This window comes from Nyctibius grandis, chromosome 10 (assembly GCF_013368605.1).
Source record: "Nyctibius grandis isolate bNycGra1 chromosome 10, bNycGra1.pri, whole genome shotgun sequence".
Taxonomy (NCBI): Eukaryota; Metazoa; Chordata; class Aves; order Nyctibiiformes; family Nyctibiidae; genus Nyctibius; species Nyctibius grandis.
In genome coordinates this window covers 25,299,933-25,317,483 of record NC_090667.1, presented here as the reverse complement: position 1 = coordinate 25,317,483, position 17,551 = coordinate 25,299,933, and the positions used below count along the sequence as shown (strand labels likewise).

General features: G+C 46.1%; 2 protein-coding genes across 3 annotated transcripts in view; one reads left to right on the top strand and one right to left on the bottom strand.

The window, feature by feature from the left end:
- Positions 1-4,488: 4,488 nt before the first annotated feature.
- SLC25A20 (solute carrier family 25 member 20) lies at positions 4,489-15,470 on the bottom strand. The gene is made up of 9 exons (XM_068409628.1): positions 15,168-15,470; positions 14,112-14,204; positions 12,077-12,204; positions 9,796-9,886; positions 8,698-8,815; positions 7,437-7,509; positions 6,756-6,865; positions 5,159-5,283; positions 4,489-4,635 (listed from the first exon to the last, which is right to left on the bottom strand). The coding sequence occupies exons 1-9, from the start codon at positions 15,270-15,272 to the stop codon at positions 4,573-4,575; spliced, it is 906 nt and encodes a 301-aa protein (XP_068265729.1). The 5' UTR covers positions 15,273-15,470; the 3' UTR covers positions 4,489-4,572.
- Positions 15,239-17,551, top strand: part of ARIH2 (ariadne RBR E3 ubiquitin protein ligase 2) — a 32,964-nt gene continuing 30,651 nt past the window's right edge. For both annotated transcript variants that reach the window (XM_068409625.1, XM_068409626.1), the window contains exon 1: positions 15,239-15,803. The gene's annotated coding sequence lies outside the window, so the exon portion shown is untranslated. The remainder of the gene's footprint in view (positions 15,804-17,551) is intronic.

The following is a 17,551-nucleotide window of genomic DNA, read 5'->3' as shown; positions in this document are numbered from 1 at the left end:
TGTGGCAAAGAAGGCCGCCAGCCTGCTGGGCTGCTTTAGCAAGGGCATTGCCAGCAGATGAGGTGATCCTTCCCCTCCACTCAGCCCTGGTGAGGCCACATCTGGAGTGCTGGGTCCAGTCCTGGGCTCTCCGGTACAACAGAGATATGGACATACCAGAGCAGTCCAGCAAAGCACCACAAAGATGATGAAGGGATTGGAGCATCTGCAATATGAGAAGAGGCCAAGAGAGCCATAATTGTTCCGCCTGGAGAAGAGAAGGCTCTGGGAGGACCTTACCAATGTGTATGGATACCTGACGGGAGGGATTTTAAAAAGAGATGGAGCCAGACTCATCTTAGTGGTGTCCACTGACAAGCGATGGGCACAAATTGAAATACAGGAAATTCCACTTTAACATAAGAGAGAACCTGTTTTGCTGTGAAGGTGATGGCACACCAGAGCAGGTTGTTCCAAGGGGCTGTGGAGTTTCTAGGAGATATTAAAAACCTGACTGGACACGGTCCTGGGCAGCCTGCTCTAGTGGACCCTACTTTGAGCAGGGGAGCTGGACCAGACCATCTCCAGAGATGCCTTCCAACCTCAACTCCTCTGTCATCCTGTGAACTGTACAGTGGTGAAAGCCACTTTCCTCAGGCTGTGCACAAGGCTGGTCCCTCACCTGCAGAAACAATCTATTGACATAGGAGTCCTCTTAACTAAGAGGCAGCAGATAGTAAGAACAACATGAAAATGCAGAAATGAACCATTAGAGGCCAACTGGGCATGTGCAGAGCTGTAACTGGTGCTGTGTCCTAGTGTACACTGTTATTGAGAACGTACATGGCTGGCCCATCCTCCTGTGTGCAGACCCCACAGAACAAGTCAGGGTTTTGCCCATCATATCGTAAGAAGAACAGCAGCCAAACTATCAAAGATCAGATCGGAGGTCTGTCTATTCTGCTGCCTGACAGTGGCCAGCAGCAGATGCTTAGGGAAAGAACACAAGAAATAAAGCATGTGGTGTGGCTTCCCTCGCACGGTCTCCCAGTTCCTGTCAACCTGCAATTCAGGAACTTCTTCTTCAAGACTTCGTAGCCATATCAGTTTTCAGCAGTTCTTGATGAACTGTTCTTCTATGATTTTTTTTAAAGCACTTTGCATTCTGTGGCAACAACCTATATAGCTTAATTGTACACAATATATAAAAAGTATTTTTATTTTAAATATTGCTTGATAACTTCACTGGACACACTGTATGTCTTGTATTGTGAGAAATATGAGTAAATGCACCCTCTTCCCATTACTCACCATTTGTAAGGTCTACCATGCAACGTCCTTTCCAAACTGGAGAGTCTGTAGTAATCCTCCCACAGGCAGCTTCCTTTAATTAGTCAAATTTGATCAAGGCTGACTTGTCAGGGGTATTCCAAGGACCTTTCTGTCAATATAGCAACGCTGAGTAAACACAAAAGCCACTTGCACACAATGGGCAAAGAAATGCAAGCATGGAAGATTCATGTATCATGGATTACTTCTGCAATACTTCCAGGCACGTTGAATCACCACTGGAAAAATCATTTGCATCAAACCAGGATGGGCCAGGAAGATGTACAGAACCACAGTTTTGTGGAACTCTACACTGATTTTGATATAGAAAAAACATATATTACCAGCACAAGAAGCATAAAGACAAACGTCATCTACTGATGGGTACGGAGACCCAGCGTACCAGTTGCTGCTGTGTACCATTAACCTGTACATATGCTACCTTGATTCCCACAGGAAGCTGGGCAATTAGAAAATAACATTTGAATGCAAATTTGGGCTTCTGAAAGCAAGAGAGTCCTCAGTGTGCAGGAAACTGTACCTGTGCTAAAATCCCTCTTTCATTCTGAGGTTGCACACACTAGGGGGCAAGGATTTGGCAAATTTCGTGTGGCAGGATCTTGAGAGACATGAGCAGCCTGATTGCCTTCTTCCATATTTTACTTATCTAAAAGCATGAAATTAAATCAAGCATGTTGAACAGCCGGGATTTTATCATGCAGAACACAAAGCTCTGCAAAAACTTCAGGCTGGGGAGAATATAATTAGGATAATTGAAAGTGGAAAAAGGATCTGAAATGCTTTAAAATAAAAAAGTATTAAAAAGGATAGTTTGGCAGAAGGAAGATAGTTTGCAGTTACTAGTAACAACTGAAGTATTAGAGAGCACAGGGAATATCTCAGTCTTTGAGAGCAGATACTGCTTAAGGCCACAGACAGGCAAGCCTGAGCTGGTGACAGCAAGCCAAGGTAAGTGCTGGAGCATCAAGCAAGAGGCCAGCACACAGACTAAGAGAAGGTTCCTCTGTGCCCTAATGGAAGAGCTGTGCTCTTAACCCCAGCAATTGAATCCAGGGCGTTACTAGTCCTTGATTCGGTTTCCAAGAATTAAATGTTTTCTGCAGCCTGCAGCACTCCAGACTAATAGGACTGGGACGGGAGGGGGCACTAACTACAACACACAGCTCACCACCAAGCCCGGAGGATCACAGTCGTCCCCAACAGGACAGATGGGGAGAAGAGGCTCCTGCCTTCCAGCTGCCTGTCTCTCCTGACAGAGACATGAAACTTTTGCAGCTGAACTCGGAAAGTTGCAGCTGCCACAAACAGAGGCAGTGGCTGCCAGCAGCAGCTGGTGTGCTGGCTGCCTTGCCTCTGACCTTGCCTTTGGACCTGCAGGTTTGTCCATCTTGCTGACAGTCCCCGACAGCCATCTGCTGGGCAACTGCATCATAGACCAATCACGAACAGCACTGACAACCAGGATGATTATGCTTTGGTTCTTCCCAGCTTCCTGGGAGATTAGGAGCATAACAGGATGCATTTGACAGGGCAGCTGGAATAGGCAGCGTTAAGCATCAGTGTCGGGAATTTTAAGAGAGGAGGTGCAGAGCGCCTGTGCACACACGTCCGTCCCTGCCAAGAAGTGTCAGTATTTCTGGAACACATAAGTAAAAGGGAAGGGAAAAAAAATCAGCTTTATAACACTTCTTAAACCTGAAAGTTGCTTCTAAGCATCACAACCCAAGCACAGAAGTCAGAAAGGTGGCCAGAGCAGCTAGGGAACCAAAGCAGTAGATGCTTTCCCTAAGCTCCCCTCTATGTGTGTCCAGGCCTCTCCCTGGAAAACATAAAATACCTTCCACAAGCAAGATGTGTTATTTAGTGTCTGGCTTTATAGTTAAAAAGTTGTGTCCGCAACACAGTGCTTAACAAGACTTGTATGACAAACATGTGAAGTGCAGAACATTCATTTCCACAGCTCATGTCAGAAACCCAAAAGCTAAAAGGCAAGGGGTTAACAATTAAAGACAGCACGGCACTTCTTTCCCAACCACATCTCAGAACTAAGAATTGGAAAACTTTTGCAACACTAACCATGCATGACCATGCAAAAAGTAAATGAACCGAAGCAAACATTCTAGCCAAGCAGCAGCTAGCTTTATTGAGTTCCAATAACACTGCATCAAAACCAAAAGAAATTAAAGTTGCTTTTTGCTTCTTAGCATTAGTCATTTTCAAATGAAAATGTGATTATGTTTAACAATACTAAGAGAAAACCAAGGAACAGGAGCAAGAATAAAGTTAGACGAGACTGCAGAGCCAGCGTCCCCTTCATGTATCCCCCTTGTGTCAGAGAAATTGCGTTCTTGGAAGTGCTGTTAAATTTTCTCAGGTCAATGTCAGGGATTGAATCCCAGGACAGAGCATCTGAAAAATCAAATATATCCTGGGTTCCTATGAATCATGCTGTACTTTTGAAATCGCATTTGGGATATCTTCAGTGGGACAGAAAGGGATTTCAGAGAAAAGTTCAGGTTAATCAAACACGCTTCCCCACTGGCTGCCTCAGTAAAGCTTAGTACAAACATTAGGCATAATTCATTTTTCCTCCTAGTTCCAAAGAAAATATCAGTGTGCAAGATCCGATACGGTATCTGTAACACCCCTCAGCCCACCGAAACGCAGCTCTGGCCTCCCTTGCTTAGTTCGGTGTTTGCTGTGTTACATGCATGTAAGATTAAAACCACTGTCAACATAGAAATAGCCACAACTAAAAAACTACAAGAGATGAGAACACTACCTGACATTGCTGGCAGATACTAGTGTGTGCAGCTGCTAACTCATGCCCTGAGAGTTAAGTACACACTGCCAAACAATTATTTTACGGAAATTTTTCAGCATTAATAGCTGCATGTTTCTTCAGTAAATAAAGAATTACATTTTAATGTGTCCCCTTCTTCCATGAGGAAGTACTTAAGGTAGTGTGTGTAATAGTGACAGCTGTCTGTTAGCTGCTTTACTGCTGTGGTACATTGGCTCAGAAGACAGGTGTATCACCTCTAACTCCTCGTCAACTCTGTTTCAGAGCTACGGCTTACATTTCTGAATGGCACATAGCACCACCTAAAGAATGTGAGGAAGGCAAAAAGGTATTAGGCAAGCAATCATTCCTGAAACTTCAAGTGATCATTCATTTATTCCTTTGAGGCAGACTTGCACTCTCTTCCTTCTCCTCTCTAATTTCCAAAGACTTCCTAGTCTTCATAGACCTGGTACAATCCAGTTAAGAAACTTCATAGCAACTTCAAAACCAAGAAAACATGCCTGGAAAAAGAGAGAACATACAGAACAAATAAGGATTCTAAAAACCTATTCCAAACGAGGCTTTTGAAATGCAGCACTATAAACACCTGATGTGGCCGATGTGGAAGGAGGAAGAGAACAAAAAAAGGTCTTGGACCAGAGGCAAGAATTCTACTATATCCCTCCACACAAAGGCAGAACTTCTACTCTGTCGGCTCATTATTTATTGAAGGGAAAGCCAGTCCGAAATTATCCACCCATTTTTGTCTTCTACTGGTGGATATATGATCAGACAAGAAATACCATCAGAATGAGTCAACAAAGGGCTTTCATGCAAAGCTTTGAAGGAAGGTTTACTTTTCGTTCCCCCTAGATTTAGGTACATTTTTAGAACTGGACACCAACAGCCAACAGTATCTCCAGTGACAAGAATCTCACTGAAATGGTACAACAGCAAGCAGCCAGTCACCTCCTCTACAGACTGCAAATATTCACCATGAGTGGCCAGGTCCCCAAAACCCACCTGGAATTGCAATTTACTCACCGCGTTAGCGGGAAACGCCCTGATCATTACAGCTGTGAAGCCCTTATACAGAGATGCAACTCCTTCCTCTCTGACGAGTTCTCTCAGCACATCTCTAAAGCCATTTGGGTACTTTCCTGGAGGAGCTGAAAGGGATACAAAACACATTTGCTAAAGCTGTGTGACAGTCACAAATGCTGAAGATGTGGCGTATGTAACAGCCCAGGGTTTTCAACAGGTTCATATTGCTATACCACCTAGGTGGCACCAGAATCCAAGCACTGCTTAAGCTATGTTGTGAAACGATCTGCTTGGAAAACTTACCTATTTCAGTCAAAAGCAAGCAAACAAAAAGGACACTCTACTAAAGACTCAGTAAGCAGAAGGTAGGTGCTCACCATCACCACAAAGAATTTACCTAATCAAGTCATTGAGGGGTGAGGAAGAAAGGAGAATAACTTTTGTCAGGGTTGGATGTCTGAGCTGTTACTTGCGCCACTGATCACAGCTCTCCCAAGAGCTGCAATTAGGAGACAGGAAGGTCAGGTATACAAATCGATGAAGTTTGTTTATAAGAAACAGAAAGGGATCCTATCACTTGCACAGCCAAGAATAGCAACAAACTTCTAGTGAAAAGCACAGGCTGTTTTAATGCCTGTGCATTTACACAGATTTGCTGAGGTGTTTTTAAAAAGTTATTTTATTCAAAGAATAAGTTCTTCCTTCTCCTGACGCTTCTCTGGCAAGTACTGCCTCTGCCAGCCCTCTGAACAAGTACTCCACAAACCAACCCAGTTAACAGAACCACCATTAACCCACAGCGTCTATACAGCGGCGTTGCAGATTGGCTCAGTGGCACAAGGATGCAAAGCTGTAATGTATTTCACACTCAGCCCTTGGTACGATATCAAACAACCACAGCAGCCATTATTCAGAGAAAAACAAAAGACATTTCCTGCACTAGATTATCATGATCTGTGACTCAGGAAAAATCATTACTGTTCATCCTGTGCAACACTGAATCCACACACAGAGAATATGAGGAGCCTTAACAAAATTATTCTTTGACTAGAACTCCCAGAGACACCAAGGAAAACCCTGTCAAACTTCGTTAAAGCTCAAGGCCCGGGGCCATCCTCACTATAACTATGCCACAGATACTTAAGAGCAGATCTGCTAGTCTAAAAGAAATGCTCTTGGCAAAGCACGCCCAGTTACTGTAAATTTCAGATAGCACAGGCTACGATTTATACAACTATGTCTGAAGTGAAATAACAAAACCCCTCAAATAATTACATTTGTAATAAATAGCCATGACAAGTCATCCTATTATTATGACTTCTATGCTTAGGTTTCAAAACAGGTATCTCAAATCAGGATCATTATATTAGCAGGGAGGCAGAACCAGAGAAGTGCAGCCTGATTTGCCAAAAATTTGCAAGGAAACCAACTAAAAAACTAGGAACACACTTGTTTTTTTCATGCACTTGTCTCAAGCAGCGCTCAAGACATGCTACCTCCCAGATGCCATGCTCAGATGGCATCTTCCATCACTGCCCAGCCCACTCCCAGGAGCACTGCACTGAGTGCGGCCGTGAGAAGCTGGCATGCAACTCACCAGTCTGGAAACGGGATTTTAGCACGTCTGGTGGAATGGCAACTGCCCAGTTGAAGATCCCAGCCAGGCCCCCAGCAAAGAGGATCCTAGGCACACTGAGGTCACTCACACTGTGTCAGGATTCAGGTGGGGTGGGAGGAAAAAAAGAAAAAAAAAAAAAGCAACAGTAAAAACTCATCTGTTTTGGCTAAGGTGACAATCAAAGAGGCAGCCTGGCTGACAGTCAGAAGGCAGCACAATGCTGCAGACACAGAGAAAATGCAGCATCTGAGCAAGATTTCCAAGAATTGGAGCCCTGTGGGCAAAATGTACTAACTCCACCCTAAATGTCAAACCTTTTCATTCAGCAGCACATAGATAAATGCTCTAGGGGAAAAAAACAAACCAACCCAACAACAAAACTCTCCCAGCTCTTTGTGCACACACAGGGGTGAAAGCGAATAGACTTACTTTTAAGTATTCCTTAACATCCAATGCTAGAATCTAAGAGAAACTCAGAATACCATTTTAATTGTCAGTTAACCCCAGACCAAAACAGCTGAACTCACAAGCGGAGCGACCTTTTTTTTTTTTAAAATTTGTTTTGATGATTCTGCTCTAAACCTCTTCGTAACTGGGGAGATAATCAGTAGTGTTTAATCTGGGAAGTCTAGAAAACGATGACTGTGAGATTTCACTAACCTCTTTCCCTCAGGGGTCAGAATGTTCTTCAGCCATTCGTACGTCATGAAGTACATTCCGCTGGCTGGGACGTCTAGTGGGTAAACAACAAAGACTGTGAGTAGTGGGAAACAAAATGAAGCCTAGAGGCACAGCAGCCCCATGTCAGCTCAGCAACACCACTAAGTACATCCAGATTCCTTTTCTGAACCTCCTCTATAAACAAAATAAAATCTTCTGTTGCTCTAGACAGAGAGGAGCCTGAACTTTCGCAGGGACAGCAGGTGCTAAAGGCAAGAACTGGGAAAATATCTGTTCTCGAGCACTTCTGTCAGCAGCCTTTCAAATTAGACTGGAACCTGCCTGCTGGCCATTAAGCTGATGAGACAGTTCTAAGCTTTAATTGCTGCAAAGCAGATCAGAGCAGTTCAGGGACTTCAAGAGTTTTTGCACACTACTTGTTCTAATGATTCTATTTTGGGGTTTTTTTTGTAGTTGATGGGGTTTGTTTGGGGTTTTTTTAAGTTACTCCTGCAGCCCATTCTTAGCTCATGCCTAAACTGGAGAACCAGCCTCTGGCTAGGGACACTGCCAGAGCTACATTGCTAGCTGTACACTACTGTGAGAAGCAGAGGACAGAACAAATTTCTAAACTGAGATATCAAAATACAGAAATTTCAGGTTATCCTTGGAAAACATTGTCCCAGTACAAGGAACAATCTAACACTTTTCAAAGGAGAAAGTATCAAAACACGTACAGGATTCAATGTCTGGCAGAATTACTTTGTTGTTGTTGTTGAGAGGGGTCATGACATTCCAGTCCAAAATAACCCACATTCAAGCAGGTAGAAAGCATAACTGCTGCAATCACATCTTTTAAAGCAGTCAGCATTACACAGCAACAGTCACAATCTTTCTCCCAAGGCAGAAAAAAAACTAAAAGAAAAGAAAAAAAGCCCACTTCTGTATTTTTCTTTGCTCTTTGTTCTCTCTGCTCCTCTCCTGAAGTCTCTCATTCCTCTTGGCTTCTCAGATCTTAATTACTTCCTATATCCCTCTGATCCTTGTCATCTAATCTCTTCCTCACTCACTGAGAATCTCATGTTTATTTCTCAGTCCCTTTGAGGCACTGGAGTAGCTCTGAAGACTGCAAAAAAAGAAAAAAGGGTGACACAGCATCTCCAATTGGCTAAAGGGACAGTGAGTTCTATGATACTATGTCAGGCTCCTTATCTTAAAGTACCCCACGCAGAAAAAGCATCAGAACATCTCCATCAGTTACCTCTCATGAGGGTGAGCACTGTCCCCTTGTACACGCCACGAATCCCAGCCTCGCAGTACAGCTGTTTGGCACAGTCCAAAGGGCCATTGTATTTAGTTTCACCTGTAGCTGCCTGGATCTGAAGGATTAAAGTGACAGTTTCTGACTAGTGAAGGTTTCTGGCTGGTGAACAATCATTCAGCTAACAGAAAGCCACATGCATGTTTCCAGAGAGGAAAGCGCACGTACTCGCTCCACAGGCACTCCTGCATATGAAACTTCTGCGTCACTTCCTCAAACAGCTCTCTCATGTTCAAGCTGAGGATATGTTTACTGTTCTGTGCAGTCACTAGATTCTCCCTTATTTTTCCATAGTGTAAGTTTGAAACTACTCAGGTCTCTCAGGTAATTCCACATTTGCACTGACAAAAAGTAGCCTTCGAAGAGTTTAGTGAAATTCAAACAATTTGTATGTGTATAAAAGCTTCCATGATAATATCACGTCTGTCAGAACTAACAGGTGACCACCCATCACCATACTAACGGAGTTCAGCATCGTCGGAAATAAGCAAAGCCTCCCATCTCTGCTAAAGACAGTATTTTCATTTGTTCAGGTTTACATTTTCCAACAGTGCTTTAAAAGCCCTGGAGAAAGTGTAGAGTGAACAATCACCCAAACATTAGAAAACTATTTCATATATTTTGAAATGCATTCCTCAGTTATGTATTGGGAACCTGTCAAGGTAACAGAAAACCTTTACACTAGAAAGAGTCTTATGATCTAGTAGCTTTGCATTTTTTTAGAAAAAGTTTCATTCTGAAAAACTGGACTTTTCCATACTTGGAAGTGGACTGAGGCATCCACTGATGCCTCATATAATGCCACATAGCATAAGGCTTGTGCTCTGTAAAACGACTAGAGCAATGAACACTGTATGTACTTATACTGTCACGGTGAGTTTGTATAACGCTTCTTCGTGACACAGTTGCATTAAATGACAGTTGTCTCAGTCCTGTCAAAAAACAGAACAGAGTAAATGCACTAACTAAAGAAGATCCTGGTATGGAAAGACAAGACCCCTACAATTAAATTCCCATCACCACCATCCAATGCCTTACCTGTAAAAGGCACTTGATTCTCTCTCCTGGAGCCATGATTACTGTTGTGAACACTCCCGACAACATGCCAGCAGCAAACAGCTGAGGATATCTGCCCCGAGGAAACAGAAGAGACCCTAACACAGCACAGTACGTAGGAACGAAGGGCAGAAAGACCCCTCTATCTCCAGATTGTGCTGTTCCACACAAGGTGGGCAGCGGAACTAGAAATGCATCCACTGCTTTTGATCAGTGCAGAAATGCCTCATCAATGCATAATTAGAGCTAAACATTTAAGGTCTCTAGGATTCAAAGCCCTGGTTCCCACAGCAACCATAACTCAGCTCTTCACATCCATTGTATTTGCTAATATTCCTTGTTCTTGCATTTTTTGCTACAGCACTCCCCATTGATTTTCATACTCAACAGTCTCTTCCTCCTCCAGTCTCCCACACTCTTCTCAGTGACCCCAGCTTCCATGCATATTAGGAGCCTCCTTTCTGTAACCTCTCAGTCCCTCACTCCTTCAGCCTCTGCTGTCGTTGAGTCTGTCCTACCAACCTGCCATCATCTCACACATTCTGCACCTGCTTTCATGTGGCAAGGTCTCCATGACAGAAATCCCTTTAACAGACTGATTTTCTCCATCACAAACTTATTTTTACATCCAACATCCTGCTACGTTCTCTAGTAAGGTGACCTAATATCTCAATTTAATTATATGCTACACCTCCCACTTCTCTCCACTTGCCCAAGAGATGGCACTCCATTCAGGTTTTCCAATTCTTACACCTTTCTTTGCTCTTAATTCCCATTAGATCTTACAGACCCTTCAGACCTCCCTTACCACTTCACATGCACCTCCTGCTCAAACTAAGCTTTGAGTTTTCTAACTCACTTTGGGATTATTCATCCCCAGAAAAGATAGAACAGGCTCCTCAAGTTTCTCTCCATCTCCTTCCTTCCAAAACATCCCTTAAAAATCAACATGGGGAACCACTGCCATCCTGTCTGCCTCTAGACCCATAATCATGTTGCTAAGAGTCTGACCTTTCTTTTTGGGCCTCACATCCCAGGCACACTGTATCTTACCGTGCAAAGTCTGTGCCTAAGGTACAGCACAGTTGGGCACAATGACAGTTCCACCATCTATTTCTTGACCTTTGTTCTGTCTCTCCCTCCCTCTGCTTGGAAGGAGTTCTGCATAAAGACTCAAAAGACTACGCTGTCAGGCTCCAGCTTGCTCCTTAAAACTTCCGTTTGGTATGATGTGTATAAAACACAAAACACTGAAGATCCCTTCCAGATCCTTTGGCTGCTGGAAATAAGGCCACAGCCCATTTGTTACCTTGTATTGTCCACTCCTTACTCTTCCCCTGGTCTTACCCTTCAGCCTTGTCTGCATGAGGACACTACTGTGGTAAACTGGAGGGTAAGCTAGCAGTGCCCCAGCATCTCAGCACTGCCTCCCTCTGAGCAACCCGAGCAGAGGGAGCTCACTCCGTGTCAGGGCAGTGGCTAGTGCTGTGCAGGCAAGGTTCCAACAGAAACTGCACCTCCCCACCCCACCACTCTTGGCTCAACACAATGGACTCCTGCTTTCTGACAGAGCTCCAACATATTGCACGAATAATAGAATAAAATGTTGCTAAGCTACAGTTCTGTTCCTGTAGCCCTATAAATCACAATTCAGCAAGGGAGTACTTCATGGGGGGGCGCTTTCTTCATGCATAAGTTAGGTTGGAGAAAGCCACAACAAGCTTTCTTAGCTTCCCATCTCTTTTCCAGAAGGTTAGACGTGCCTGAGAGGAGGGTTGCTCATAAACACCTCTTTTCAGAAATTAATAATAAAACATTTCTATGGCTGTTATTATATCCTAACATAAGGACACAGCAAGAGTCACAACTAACAGGGAAAAGAGAATCAGGACTGTGAATGTTGTCAAGACTGCTTGACCATGAATTAATTTCTCCCATAGTTTCTGTTAATAGCGAGACTGTTGACAGGCAGTCGTTATATAACTCGCACTGTACTCATCTGAAACGGAATTGTTCCTTAATGGCTCTTTCTTGTGTAGAAAGGGAATTGCATAGCACCTGCCCACACACAGTCTGTTTTTAGCCTGTGCTATCTGTCCCATGCTTCCAGAAGCATTAAAACACACGAGTGTTTTATTTTTCAGAACTATATTTATAACCTAGGAAAAGAGACAAATTTACACAGCTCAATGTGTGACAATACAGCAGGCTGCAAGAGCCTTAAGGTGCCCTTCCCAACTGTCTGATTAACTCGGCAACTCACGTCAAAATGTCATCAGGTTTTCTCTGTTGGAGCCTTTTTCCCAAGCCAAATCCAAAGAAGCACACAGCAAACATGGGTGTCACTCCGACAATAGGAGCTGCCATTCCTTTATATAAGCCTCGGACTCCCTGCAAGAAACGTTATCACAAGAATTGCTTAGTTTTGCATAGACTTTGCACACATTTCAACTTATTGAGAAGCGAAAGGCCACAAAACAGGATAGTATCAGTCAGACAGTCAAATTAATCAGAGAAATAACAGGGTCTATTATTCATTTGCAATTATACATGTTTAGCTGAGGCTCAGGGCCTGTTGCAGAGGGCAGCTATCCTTCCTGGAAAACACTGGCACCACTTATACCCTTCTGTTCCAATACTGTTCATCCTGTACTTACATCTCAAGTATGAGGAAGTTAAGTTAAAAGCCACCTGAACAACAGTCCTAATAGATTATGTCAAAAGCCTTCTCTCTCAGATACACACAAAAAAAGCACATGTGCTTTATTAATAAGTCATCAAACGCAGCAGTGTAAAATCCTGACACTGAGTCTGAATCGAATTCACTCTTTATATAAAGGGAGAGCCAGGCAGACTAACCTGAACTACTTCACTCCTCACACGAACTCAATTTGGAAGGAGTTCAAGAGCAAATTATTTTTTCTTTCCTTCCCTACATCAAAACTTTTTCACCATACAACTTTACATTCCTGACGTTTCCCTTCATCAGACTACACACGTGGAAAAATTCTAATGCAGACCCCAGCAGTAGCATTTATTTCATGTATCTTGCCTTTGAATGGAACTTTTTCTAATAAAAAGGAGAGTTATCTTTCTACATAAAGGCTAGATGTACAAATTAAATACTTGCTGGTCTGCCCACCCCTTCCTCCCCACCCCCAAATAAATCAGTGTCTCCCAGTAGGTGTCTGTACACTTACAGGTACAACTGACTCTGTAATGAAATTGTATCTGGCTGGCAAAGATCAGTCACTCCTGCTCAATCTTCCCATGAGCAGCTGGAAACAAAAGGCCTTGGCAGAGAGGTTTAGTTTTCCTTATAGAAACTGATGAGCATTGAGTAGGAGTAGAGAGGCAGCATTACTTTTGAACTTCACATTACAAGGCTATTATTATGGTTCAGCTCTGACGTCCGTGCTTCAGCAGGGGTGTTAAAAACCGCAAGGGATTCAGAGCTAGCAAAGCATTTCAGCGCTTTGTGGGAGAGACTAGGGAAGCAAGATTTACTTACGTTATATAACAACCTGTTAATACCATCATGAAAGTAGATTTCAGATATGAGACAGATCTTCCATTTAACAGGGACTTACCTAACAAGATCCAGTGGGTAGAAATTAGACTTCAGACTAGTAAACAAACAGGGGCTTTATAGCCACTGTTTCCAAATGGTAATAGCTGCTGGGAAAACTTACGAAGCAGAAAACGGGATTCTATGTCACTTAAAGTCCTTAAAGCAAGGCTGCGTGCCTTTCTAAAAGCAAAATAGACTATAGTTCAATCACATGATACGGCTGATTCAGGAGCGAAAACCACTGTCCACCTTCCGAAGAAGATTGAACAAAACTACTATAATTGACCCTCTGTTCTCCAAAAAAAAGAAAAAAATCTATCATAATACATTACAGAAGAACGTAAAAGTACTGCTTGTATCAACAAATGCCATTGCCTATTTTAGGATTTCTAGAGACAACTCCAAATAGCACCAACTACAACAACAAAGCCAGCAAACAACTGCCAACATTCACTCCAGCTGTAAATTCAGATACTAATATCATGATATTTTGAACCAAAAGCATGTCTTAACAAAACAGAGAGACATGCACCTGGAGCATGTGGATTCTAACTATTCCCCAAGTTTTGTAATCTGCTTAAAAATTTTAATTAGAATCAATTTAACTGATAACCCAAGAATTGTATAGTCTCCAGGGGGCAACATTCCCACACGATTCCATTCCTGCGACGTACAGGAACAACTGATATTTTTGGCAGGCATCGCAGATGACATGCTAACACGGTACCTCTCCAACAAGAGTCTTTCTGAAGCAGTCAAAGGTCCCAGAATAGAGCGGAGGCTGACCAGGCTGCGGCTTAGGCTGGGTTTGCAGTCTGACCTAGTAAGACAGGACAGGAAACCATTAATTTATTAAATATTACTAGCTAAACTTTGATTCAGAGAACACCTCTATATGACTATTATGGAGTGAGTTTTGTGACCAGACTTTATGATATTGGTAGAGAGATTAACATGGAATCATAGAATAGAATAGAATCACAGAATTGTTTTGGTTGGAAAGGACCTTTAAGATCATCGAGTCTAACCGTTAACCTGGCACTGCCAAGTCCACCACTAACCCATGTCCCTCAGCACCACATCTACACGGCTTTTAAATAGCTCCAGGGACGGTGACTCCACCAGTCCCCTGGGCAGCCTGTTCCGATGCTCGACAACCCTTTTGGTGAAGAAAGTGAAACATCACTTTAGCCCTTTGCAGAAGAGAAGAGATTGAATTTTAAAGTATTTAATCGTTAATTGCTGGGATGCCGTCGGGGCAATAACCCCACCTCGACACCTGAGAGCTAACGCTGTGTCACCGCTCCGCTCCCTCGCGAGTGGGCCCTCTCTCCTTCTGGACGCCGGTCTGTTCCCCCACACAGGGTCCCTCCGGCCTCCCCATGGCGCTGGGAGCTCCCGCGCAGCTCGGAGCTCAGCGGCGCAGCTCGGGCTCTCGGCTCCTGCCGGCGCCGCGGGCACCGACGCTCTTTTTCTCTTATTTTCACTATAAACCGGTCGCTGACGGGACTCCGCCACGCCGCCAGGGGGCGCCACGCCGCACGGCCGGCCTGCCCGGCCAGGCACGCCGGGACACTAAGCCCCGCCTCCCCCGCGGTGCACGCCGGGAAGTGTTGTCTTCCCCTGGCCCCCCGCGGTGCCCCTCGGGACCTGTAGTCCCGCCACAGCCCGCCTCCCCGCCGGGAAGCCCCGCTGTTCCCCGTCGGGAAGCGCAGTCCCCCTCGGTTGCCCCGGACCGCACGGCACCGGGCCCCGGCCGCCCACCCCGTTCCCGCCGCCTCACCTTGATGGTGTCCAGCGGGTGCCCCACGAACACCAGGCAGACGCCGCCGAAGCCGCCAGCGAAGAAGTTCTTCACGGGGCTGATGGGCTGCGGCTGCTCCGCCATGGCGGCGGTGGCGGGTGAGGAACGGGCCCGGGCCGCTGCGTCCCCGCCGAGCCAGTGCCGCCCCCTCCGCCCCGCGACCTTTACCCCAGTGCCGGGCCGCGCGGCACGCCGGGATACTGGGGGAGGTGAGCGCGGGGCAGGCCGGGACAGTGGCGGCCCCTGCCCGCGGCGGTGCGGGGGCGGCGGTGCCGGGCCCTTCCCCCGCCGCGGTGCCGGGCGCTGTCGTCGGGCGCTGGCACCGGCCGGGGCCGGGCCGCGCGGCCGCCAGCGGCTCCGGAGGGTGCTGAGCCGGCGCTTTGGGGCGGTACCGCGCCGCCGGCCCAACACCCCCCTCCTCCCAGTGGTTCCGTTGTTTCCCACCCCCGTCCCAGCGCAGTGGTTCGGTCCGGCCCGGCCCGGCAGCGGCTCCGGCCCCGCCCGGCGGAAGTGGCGCCACGCGGAGGCCGGTGCTTCCGGCGTGCAGGCAGTGGCGGCCCGGCAGGAGGAGCCCGGGGCGCCGCTCCCTGCCTCCCCCGCGCTCCGCGGCGCCCGGTGAGTGCAAGCGGCTGGGCCACGCTGCGGGGGCGAGGCGGCGGGGGGCTCCCGGTGGGGCGGCCTGTGCCGCGGTGCCGGGGAGCTGGGGGCGCCCGGCGAGTGCCGCCGCCTGCCGGGCCCGTGTCCCTCAGCGGGAGGCGGCGGGGGCCCGGGCGGCGCGGCAGGTCCCGGGGCGGGATGAGCCCCGCGTGAGGGACGCCGTGCCGCTTCTCTGTAACTTCTGCTCAGTTTAGCGCCCGGTAGCGCCCCGCCCCGGAGCCGGTGCCGAGTTCGGTCTGCCCGGGGGAGAAGCTGCAGCCCCTGAGCTCTCAGGCCGGTGCTAGGCACGGGCTGCGAGTGGGCTGTGCTGGGGCTCCCTCCTCGCCCCGCCACCGTTCGGGCTGTTCCTCCACGGCTCCCTTCTCTCCCCCAGTTTTCCTGGGCTTTCCTCCTCCAAGTATGCCGGGTGCTGGCTGGGGGGGATTTGGCCTTGCACGCATTACAAAAGAAACGGACCTGAGGTAATTTAAATGAACTGGGTACCTTTCTGCCCAAGCCCAGAGTTACCGTGGAAGGAAGGCTTGTGTAGGTATGTGTAAAATAGCTTCTTAAAAGTGATGATAGATTAGAAAAGGCAGGAATGAAATGGATTAGATGAGTTGGGAAGGACAAGGCAGTCGTGATAGTCTGAACAAAGGCTGGGAAGTGGGAACAGAGTGTGCAGATTGATGGGGGATGTGTGATATGGCTGTAAGGAGGTCTCTGCAGAGTCATCTGTGGTGAAAAGGATGGGGGATGTTGTTCTAGTTTCTCACTCTTGAGATGAAAGAATCCTATCTAAAAACTCAGTGGAGAAGGAAACGCAAGGAATGCACACTGCGAGAGTGAAGAAGCAACTGAGGATCATCCACAGATTACAGGTTTGAGCGACATGAACAAAGATGCAATTAACATTGATAGCCGGTGTGGAGCTGGGGTTGTAGATGGTTTCAGAAAAAAGAGAGTCTGTCAGCCCATTTAGAGTTTACATGGATAAGTAGTTCAGGAGGCAGACTTGAGTTACGCTGTCTCTGTTTTGAAATTATAAATAAAGAAGTGAAAGAAGAAAAAGCTGTCTCGAATTGCTGTGCAATATCAACAGAAAAAGAGGAGGAGCATCCTCCAAAAGACTTATGGGAGAAATCCAACAGAGGTAGACACAGAGGGCAAAAGAAACCAGAACAGAATGATGTAGTGGGACAAGATATGAGGTGGGATCACTTAATTCACTGTGTCTGACAGTAGTGAGGTCAGAGGGAGACTGATGGTGGCATATTTGAAGGCATTTTGTTTCAAAAGACCTTGTTAAGAAGAATTGTGTTACAAAGCAGGAGTCAGGAAGAGGGCTTCTCTGTTGGAGCTGATATGTAGCAGGGCATAGGGGTGGGTGTGGGTACGAGCTCCTGCAAGGAGGCTGGAAGAGGAGAGGGGATTAACTTGTATCAGTGTTAGTGAAGATGAGGGAGTATCTTGGATGAAGGTGGTAAAGAAGGACCTCATCCTCCCTTGGGTATGAAAGCGATCTAAATACGGTTTAAAATTTTATAATCTGATTTTTAGGATTATGGTCATTCTTTAATCTAAATACTCTTTGGTTTTTTGAACTTTTTTGAGATTAACATCTTTATTGTCATAAAAACTAGTGCTATGAAGTATTAGCTGTGTCTTGTCTCAGGTTTGTATTCAGAGGGCTTGTAATTTGGTCATGAATGAGGGCATTAGGCTGA

What these genes read in the sequence shown, in the direction of transcription:
- SLC25A20 (XM_068409628.1), bottom strand. Translation starts at nt 15,272, where the DNA reads ATGGCGGAGCAGCCGCAGCCCATCAGCCCCGTGAAGAACTTCTTCGCT. An exon ending in AAACCTGATGACATTTTGAC is followed by an intron (nt 9,887 to 12,076) that starts GTGAGTTGCCGA and finishes TCCTCGGGGCAG; the next exon opens with ATATCCTCAGCTGTTTGCTG. An exon ending in GGGCGTTTCCCGCTAACGCG is followed by an intron (nt 4,636 to 5,158) that starts GTGAGTAAATTG and finishes CTCTTTTTCCAG; the next exon opens with GCATGTTTTCTTGGTTTTGA.